Here is a 9,616-nt window from a genome sequence, read left to right as displayed (position 1 = left end):
CTACAGCGTCTAAAACTTCTGTGTTGGTATTTCTGGAGTTCAGAAATACAGTTGGCCATGATGTTCTGATTGATAGACTGTAAAAGGGGATGAGGTTGTTGATTATTCTCTTAAATTTGTTCTGATTCTACTTGATAAACCAAGACTGTTTTAAATCTGAGTAAACAAAGATCACATGTGGGGTTCTTCAAAGCTCCAGCTTTGGACCACTTTTATTCAACATCTATACATGCTCACCCTAGTTCTGATGATCAAATATTGCAACATTTCTTCCTATACACAAACTAACACAACTGTATTTTTTTTTAGTATTATTACATAGCTACAGTCAATTACAGTCAAAATGTGTATCCATAATTTTAAGAAGCTGGTAAGTCAGACTTGTCCCTGTTTTAAAGCAGAAAAGGAAAGAGGTTTGCTTCTCCCTTTTCTACTTTAAAACAAGATCTCGATATCAGTACTAAATGGCATTAATGAGGGTGAACAAACAAGTAGCATATGTTTCTGAATCCATCTCAGACAATACATCAGTATACTAATATCAAAAACACCACCAGAGCACAGGGTTCCCATCAAAAGACACAGAAAGGTTTATGGTGTGTTCACCTTCATTATTATTAAATTATATTATTGTGTCTCAAATGGTTTCTGCAAATAAAAAAAAATGTAAAAAAAATTCCTTCCAGAAGCTGCTGCTCATCCAAATACTGCTACCAGAGTCCTAACCACCACTAGATTAATGGGTCATGTTACAACAGTGTCACTGCATTTAGACATCTGTTCTCAACATAAACCTGCTTAGTGTTTCTATGACAAGAAAAAGCGATAAGACAGTCTTTAGTTTCTACACTCTTCGGGTCTGATTCAAATCCCCAAATACCTGAGCTGTGCAGAAACCTTTTTGTCTCATTTAACAGTTTACTAGTAGCAGTTTTACTATGAGGGTTAAAGATTTTCTTAGTTCACTTCCATTATGCCATAACTGTTTGTATGAAATTTGCATTTGTTTTGTGTGCGATAATTAAATCCTAAATTCCTTCAGTGTATTTGTTGTCTTTGTTTTTACTTTTTTTTCCCTTCAGTCTCCTGAAAGATACTTTGAAGAGTTGTGGTGCTAGGCAAATGAATCACTCCTGTTCATTCAAATTTACTGTGAACATTAATCATAATGTATTGGAGTCGTCCTGCATGCTTCATCTTGCCCCATAACACCAGTACAAGAACAAATTTAAAGCTTTTATATTTAAAGTTCACCACCTATACAACTAAATTCACAGTTGTAAAAACTATGAACTAGTCATTTTAGATTCAAGTGTATATTCATTACTTAATCTGAGATATGTGGCTGAAATATACAAGTGAAATAAGGATTTGGTAACTGGTATTAAATTAACAGACTTATGACTGGATGATTACAATTTCATCTGAATCCAACAGTGATTATGATATATTATGCATTTGGTTTTAACTGGGTTACATTTGTTATAAAGCCAATACAGTTGTCTAGTAATTGGCCAACTGAAGGATATTTCTTGTAAAACTGTTTCCATATAAACATAACTGAATCATGAACAAAGATCATTACATTCATTTTTGGCTAAAAAGGAAGAAAAACTGATTTGTTTCAGCTTTGCAGAATAATTGGGCTACAGAAAACACTTTCTAAAAGTTGGACACTTATAGTTTTACAACTTTATTACAATAAAAAAAGCTGGACTGCTTGCTAAATTAAAATCCAATAAATATTAGTGGTCATTTAGACCAAAACATACAAATTCACAGAAGATTTGGAATTAAAAAACTAAAAGTACAGAAACACATTCAGGTTAGCTTGCACAAAGATCCCGAAACATTACAGGCCTTTACTAAAAAGAAAAAAAAGAACACTGCACACCGTAATGCATTTTACAGTTTACAAAAAAGTTGCAATACTAAGAGAAGACCTTTAAAATGGGCCTTGACATTGAATGAAATTTCAGGAGAAGTCTGAAACAAGCTGACCCAACTATAAATTTGCCTCTGAGGCTGCTACAAATGGGACACTAACATCATATTCACACCAGCCACCACATGACTTAACATAATCTTTCAGATCAGTGCGTTCGTTTTATTACGAAAAGAATGAATTACCACATCCTACTTTTAAACTAAAAAAGTGCACTGTCACAAAGTTCCCTGTAAGAACATAGAAAATGTTAAGGATTTGCATACAGCTTGCATCCTTAGAGCTTTGTGTTAAAAAGAGCAGATTGTGCAGAAAAGTTGTGAAAATTGAATTTGAACCCTTAAAAAAACCCAAAAAAACAAAAGTAAACATGAAGAAACAGTGTCTGAACATGTGCAAAATGAACATGACCCACATCTTTGTAAATGTGACAGAAGCAAATATTGAAGGAAAAAAAAAAAGTGGACATTAAAAGAAATCATTTGTGCACACAAACATCTCTCTGGAACGATTCAGAGCATAATCATAATTCAAGTGTCATAAACAGGTTCGATTGACCTCAAGTGATTTTGTGGCATTAAAATATAAAGTCGTTGGCAGGTATCAGGGAGTGCTCAGGACTATTCGAGGGCTCATCCGCTTTTTAGGGCAGCCAGTGCTGGGCAGAGGCCAGAAACCAAGGCAGTGAGCCAACTCATGGCTGAAATAACTCAAATAAGTGCAATGTTCCTTGATCTCACCAACACCTGGTGTCTCTATGTTAGTGCTTTCCATGCACATAAACCAATGCATTCCTTGTGGAAAATAAAACCAGTGGCAACAGGAACATTAAAATATATTAGATCTTTAGCTGTGAGTGTGCACATTATGCGATCCTGCAGAGTGAAGACATGTGCGTTGACGTCCTGGCCCCCGTCAGAAGCAATGACTCTTCTGTTATATAACCCTCCATGTGGCTGCGCCTCTGGCGAGGAGGGGTGACGGGGGGTGTAGGAGGGAGGGAGTGATAGGGGACTCTGTTCTGAAGCCTCAGTCTCCGAAGAACTAAATTATCTGAACACAGCAGTGACCAAAAGCAACAGTCGTGTAATGTTGAGTGAGAGAGAGATGCTCTGAGGCAGAGTGTGGTTGTTCCTGTGTGCAGAACACGAGCGTAAAGGTCCATCAGAGAGCTACAATGTGACAAACTGAACCACGTGTGTTGCATGTGTGAGGTCCCAGCGCTGCCGTGTTCCACTTTCATCCCCGTGTTCACAGGGCAATGCTGTTGGTCCTGTAGTTGGCGAAGCAGAGAAGCGAGCTTGAGGGGTCGTCACAGTTGTTGGGCAGCTCCGTGTAAACGCCTGCCAGTGGATTCCTGCTAATGACCAGATCCAGGCAGTCTCCGGCCTCCATAATTAGAGGCACAGTGAGACAACAGTCCAAGTCCCTGGTCCTCACACGGTTCACCTGGAAGACCACAACCACCAATTAACATTCAACTTTGCATTTGTTTAACCCATTAATTAAACCTGAAGTGAAGTTTTTCTTGCTACTTGTTTCTTTGGGGTTAAAAGCTCAGAGCAGTCCTCAAATCTTTTTAAACTATAGTAGTACATTTTCAGAGTGCAAAAAACAGTTTCACATCAGGAGTTTGATTTTTTTCAGTTTGTTGTCAATTTGATTATGTATTTAAAGATATATATGTAAAACACTTAGAAGGTTTGTGGCAGAAGCAAACAACATAAAAGATGTGGGGCAATGATCCCTAAAGATCAGAATTGAGAACCTCTGCTTTCGGTTTGACAGGGCTTGTTGACGATGTGGATGGAAATACAAACAGTAAATAGTGCCGAGTTAATATGTGCCATGCTGACAGAATGCTGAAAGAGAGTGAAACTGTATCTCAGTAGTTTAAAATGTACCCACTCATGCAATCAGGTTGTAGCAGTTTTTGGTGTTTTTTTCCTTGTGTGTTTTTGTTTTTTTTTCCCACTCAAGCTGTATGGACTCCATGAACGTTCATGAGGTGAAATTATCAAAATCTCAGGTCTTGCTAAAGCATGGTATTTTAAAAGGGCAGCATTTACTTTTAAAAGCAACATGATTTAATGTCGCCAGAGCATGCCGATTATTCTAATGAGCTTACAAGTTATTTCAGCTTTTTTCCCCCCTCATACAGTTTTAACCTGTTCAAAGAGAAACAGTACCTGAAGTATCCGGTCATAAGGTTTCAGACCAGCTTCTTCAGCTGGGCCGTCTGGCCTAATCATGTTGACATAAACTCCTTTTTCCAGGAGCCCATCTGATACACTGAAACCAAAGTCATGGCTCTCAGGATCCTTCCTTAGAGAAACCTGCAAACAAGAAACAATTGCAGTTGCACACATGCATATGAAGCAGTATGGAATATGTAAATTTAACAAATTTGACAGTGTACTGCCGGTCATCGGAAACTGGGCTAAATGGTAACTCCGCACTGACACTAACTTTGTTTCCTTTAGCCTATGTGGAAACACTAAACAGTTGGAGCCTCCAAATTATGTGTTTCGTTTTGGAAGAACAGCAGATTTATCCATAACCAAACAACAGCTTTAAGGTGGCGTTCAGATGACTTTCCATGACATGAGAAAAGTTGTATCAACTCCAAATACGATTATTACTCAGTGGAGGACAGTCATGCGTTTCTTTATTGCCAGCCAAACATAAACTGAGGCAGGGAACATCAGGTGTGTCAGAGAGAATTGCTGATACATCGCGTGTAGTTTCAGGTGAAGCTGCCAGATCTTTTTTTTTACTGTATTAAAAGCAATTAGATTTTTTAAAAATAATAATAATAATAATGTGAACATTGTGTGTTTGAGCCGTTGCCTGGCGTAACATTCCCTGTTGTGTGTCTTGTGAATTTTGGCAGAGCTGTTGAACACTGTTTCATATCATGAGGATGTGAAACAGTGTTCACATCCTCATGATGTGAGCACATCATGAGGATGTGTTCAAGATGTGTTAATAAGAAAACGGGCTTTTTCTTTAATAATAAAGATATAGCCCGTTTTTCTTTATTATTATTTATTTGTACGGTTGCTTCCCGTTTCACGTTTTTCCTTCCTAGCAACGTCTCAAACTAAATCATGGAACATGTTTTAATAATCATGACTCTTCTCTTGTGATACCAGTTTGTTTTCTTTGCTTCTATAATTAGTTGATTCTGATGAACCCCCCCGTCCTGTCATTGGGAGGAGACAGGGCAGCAATTCACATAGTTCAGTTACTGTAAAAGAAGTAAAGGAGACACAAGTCAATTCACCTTCTGCAATGCCAGAGATGAAGGGGACAGAATGTCAGAGGGGTCCCCTTTGGCCCTGGATGAGCCATCTCTGACTCCTGTCGACATGTTCAGGCTTTTGTTTTTAGACACGCCGTGGATTCCTTCCATCTTTATTGGACTAATCTCAGAGAGCAACACTGAGTCTTCACTGGTCTTGGTCTCCTCCAGGTACAGACTGAGAGTGCTGCCTGTCATAGAGGCCTGGAAGAGTCGACATGGACAGGAATTATTTCAATATGATGTAGTAAACCGAAACAAACAAACAAAAAAAAGTAAATAAAGGAAGCATGCATGTATTTTCTAATGTAGCCTAGTATGCAGATTAGCAGCTGAGGCGTTGTGCAAAACCATTCCTTAGTCAATCTGGCAGCAGGTGCCCGGCTTGTCTTGTCAGATTTAATAAGAGATTACTCACTGATGGTTATCATAATGCTTCATCAGGCATGTTCATTAAAGCTGGGATAAGCCCAAGGAATCAGAAGGAGGCCACCTACTTCTAGTTCCCTGAGAATCCCAGACTGGCCACAGGTCTCGAGGTCCTGTAGAGCCTGGGACCAGAAGCTGTCGTCCTTGTTCAACGTGCCATGGCAGCGAGGGGGGCTGACGAATCTATGACAGTGCAGGAACCATAACATAAGAGCAGCCCTGCAAAGTCTGGAGGGGACTGCTGCATAGAAAAGCAGCATGGGAAATGCAGTTTCTTTTGGCTGCTGCACTGGAGAGCCCCAAACATTAAAAGAAAAACAAAAAGTTTGATTTTTTTTTACTGTAAACTGGCTCAGGAAGGGACTGAAAGGAGTCCGACTAGATTTAGAAAAAAAAGCAGGAAAGAAACGTAACAAGTTCATAAGGGTCAAGCTTGACGAGACATGAGGCAGATGTATCCTTAAGTCTTTTAGTTGCTTTCAGAGGGAAATGTTTTGCATTTTGTGTGGATAAGGGATGACAGGGCATCTGATTGTGACACCAGAGAGCTTGCGAACAGTTAATAAAGCAGATCAGAGATAGAATACCTAAGAAAGAAGAAAAAAAAGGACAGATTGGAAAAGCACACAACGCGTATGCACACAACATGATAAAACTGGTGCAGAGAGCTTTCTCAATGAAAACAGCAACATGTTTAGACAAAAAATACAGCTCTGATCAGAGTTACCGTTCTCTGTTCCACATCAAAGCTACCAGTAATTTAAAGTCATTATTTCAATTGGTGTATTTCATCTGATTGTAAAGATTTAGAGTGCATGTCAGTTAATGTTCACCCCTACAACCATTTAAAAATTGTTTTTTTCATGTCAAATTTAATTTGTGCAACTGGCTGTTTACTTTGGCTCATTTCAAACCTTTACTTTGAAATCAGAGAAAATTTCACTCACCACTCAAGTCTTGAGTGACAGAAGATGCACTAATATGCAAATAAGTAGACAACTTGCAACCAAAAGCCCCACCTCAATAAAGTGAGATAAATGAGACGAGGAAGTAGTACTCAGACAACTTCACAACCACTACTCTACCAACTGAACCAAAGTTAATTCAAAAGCTGTGTAGACTATTAAAATCTGAAAGAAAGCATAAAGAGTTCAGTTGCACAAAAACAAATTTGAAAACGTTTTTAGATGGTTGTAGTAGTGAGCATCTTTGCAAATACATGAAATAGTGTGTTTATTTCTGGAAGAAGTGAAAACTTTGCATGAAATTTCTAGGTTTTTCTGATCTGACCAGAACTGTATCTTTTAAACAAAGGAAAATATATATATAAAATAATAATTAAAAAAAAACAAAAAAAACATGACAATCACCACCTAAAGATACAGTGACACAGATGTTGACAATGAGGGAACTTTAAAAGTCCTACAGACTGCCAGTGTAACATGCAGTATATTTATTCGATTTGATTCAACACAGCAATATCAGTGCATCTTATGATATTGCGATAACTCCAGCCTAAAGGTATAAACTTGCTCTCAGTTACTGCAGATGAAGCCAACATACTATTGTAGCTTAAATATCATACAACCCATTGCTAATGTCCACATTTTTCAAACTGTGATACAGCATTCAGAGCATTTTTTTTGTTTACAAATACTTATTCGTAGTTTGCAGTCCAGTTCTGAAAGCTTAGCAATATTTAGGATTTTCATTTCACTGCTACAATTCAGTGTCAGCAGTCACAACATCAACAAGAACAAACCTGAAATGCTTTTAGAAACAGCATATGAATGAATAAAAATAATTGGACCATTGTTGTTGAACAGGACATTTCTTCTCAGTTGCTTGGAAACATAACCTCAGCCCTCAGGACTCACCCAGGTGTCTTGTCCCACTCATCCTCAGTGAATCCTCCATCGTACAGCCCTGCTTGCAGTCCCAAACCTCCAGAGCTGGAGGGTGTGTGGCTTCTGTGCTTCGGGCGCCTCCAGTCAAGTGGATTTAGGAGTAAATCGGACGTTTTATGCAGATATAGCCCTGAAAGAAAAATAGATTTTTTCCCCCCCCTTTTCCTTACAGATATTTTATATTTTTTCTCTTTTGTGCAAATAAATGTCTCAGATCAAACAAATGTTACTATCAAACAAACACAAAATCTTTTAGTCTGCTTCATGTTGCCAGACAGGTTCTGTTTAAGTAATTTGCTGATTCTACATGTCTAGAGGTGATCAGGCCTGGTTGCAACTGATGAAATTAATGTCTAAAATAAAATTTAAAAAAATCACAGTTTATGACTCAATAATAAATTATTGAAGCCCTCTTTGTAAACTGTTGCTTTTTGTTTTTACTCAGCTTATCTTTGACATTGAAATTCCTTTGATGACTTGAAATATGCGTGTGTGGCCTAGAATAATAAAAGCAGAAGAATTTAATATTGAGGTAAATATTTTTTCCACTGTCCTGTGCTCAAGCACCCACCTTGGCTAATGTAGCCTGCATCAAACGCCGCGCTGTCCCAGGAGCTCATGGCCGAGTCTATGCTGGGAACATTGGCTGAGTAGACCTCTGAGAGTTTGCTGGTTTTTTGGGAGTCTGTTAGTTCATCCTCTGGATCGCTTAGAAAGCCGCCTTCTCTGTCCGCCAACCGCCGACAGTCAGACTCTGGGAGTAAAAAGCAGAGCAAGTACTTAGGAAAGATAATTTTCTTCTTTATAATTTTTTTGAACTTCCTCATTTTAATTATTATGATGAACATTATGGTTGTCCATTCATGTTTGTTTGCCAACATCTTGGAGTGTTGGGTCATTTTTGAAAACTTGAGTTAACTTTGGAAATAGATTTTTGAAAAATAGAGACATGCAAGCAGAAATGTAAGAGATGCCAAATAGGCCTCCATAAACATAGAATCAAAAGAATTTACTGTATATGCCAAGATATGTCTTAATTTTCCACAAAGCAAGTTATTTTTTGTTTTAAATCCTTTTAAATTACTTTTCAATTTAGTCATTTGAAAATTGTACAGTTTCCATCTAGATCAATTGAAAAGCAAATAATTCAAAAGGGAGATATATACGGTCAACTTGTTTTTTGATTTTGAGGGTGACGGACTCCCCAGCCATCTGCAGTAGATGGATGGCCTCGCTCAGAGGCTTCCCTTTAAGGCTGATCCCGTTGATGGCCAGAACTCGGTCTCCTATGTGGATGGCCCCGGTTCTGCAGGGACAGGAAGGCAGAGGAGAAAGAGTTACCAGATTATACCAGACAGCAACAACAGAGCCGGTTGGAGAATCCTGTCAGACTGCCAGCGATTGGACACAGATAGAAACAAAGAGGCTTCTTGTTGTTGAAAGAAACCAGCCAGCTATTGTTCAAGCATCTCATTTGTTTACAAAAAGAGCAAAAAGAATCCATCAGTAACAGCAAACAAGCTTCACGTGTTCTTAAACCTGCTCTTTGCTCACCTTTCTGCCAGGCCTTTCTTGGTAAGGCCAGAAATGACGATGGGGTCGAAAGGTTCCTCTGTGCCAGATATCGTGATGCCCAGGGGTCCGTTAAACCTCTTCAGCTCGACTGTGTAGATTATGGAGCCTGACATCTCCAGCTCATCTACAGCAAAAAACACACAATACCTCAGGCGCATAAAATGTGTAATAAATTCCTTTAAGATGTATAATAAAACATAGATGCCCCTCAGTTAGAGCTTGATTGCTGGCTAAGGGATCCTTATCAAACAAGGCTTGTAAACCTTTATAGCCTGGCTATCATCCTTTACCAAATAGTTTAAAGTGTGTCAAGACCAAAAGTGGAAGCTGAGAAAAGCTTGACACCTTGATTATACAGTATTTTGCTCAAGTATTCATTCCCCTTGAGCGGTTTCACATTTAGCTACATTGGGTCTTTAGTTGGGATTTTACGTGAGAGAGGAGCACAAAGTAGAT

At 38.6% G+C, this 9,616-nt stretch overlaps 1 protein-coding gene across 6 annotated transcripts in view; it reads right to left on the bottom strand.

Moving 5' to 3' along the window:
* Positions 1-183: 183 nt before the first annotated feature.
* Positions 184-9,616, bottom strand: part of LOC116728485 (glutamate receptor-interacting protein 2-like) — a 37,420-nt gene continuing 27,987 nt past the window's right edge. For 5 of the 6 annotated variants that reach the window (XM_032576639.1, XM_032576656.1, XM_032576647.1 and 2 more), the window contains exons 17-24: positions 9,140-9,284; positions 8,752-8,891; positions 8,157-8,339; positions 7,556-7,715; positions 5,747-5,861; positions 5,232-5,453; positions 4,135-4,281; positions 184-3,394 (exon numbers count right to left, since the gene is read on the bottom strand). In XM_032576639.1, coding sequence (XP_032432530.1) covers positions 3,197-3,394; positions 4,135-4,281; positions 5,232-5,453; positions 5,747-5,861; positions 7,556-7,715; positions 8,157-8,339; positions 8,752-8,891; positions 9,140-9,284 — 1,310 coding nt within the window. In that variant the 3' untranslated portion in view covers positions 184-3,196. Of the gene's footprint in view, positions 3,395-4,134; positions 4,282-5,231; positions 5,454-5,746; positions 5,862-6,007; positions 6,266-7,555; positions 7,716-8,156; positions 8,340-8,751; positions 8,892-9,139; positions 9,285-9,616 lie in introns of those variants that run through there. The other variant, XM_032576681.1, reaches the window with a different exon arrangement.

Source organism: Xiphophorus hellerii, chromosome 1, assembly GCF_003331165.1.
Source record: "Xiphophorus hellerii strain 12219 chromosome 1, Xiphophorus_hellerii-4.1, whole genome shotgun sequence".
In the NCBI taxonomy this organism is placed as follows: Eukaryota; Metazoa; Chordata; class Actinopteri; order Cyprinodontiformes; family Poeciliidae; genus Xiphophorus; species Xiphophorus hellerii.
Note: the sequence above shows the minus strand (reverse complement) of the source record. Positions and strands in the feature narration are given on the sequence as shown.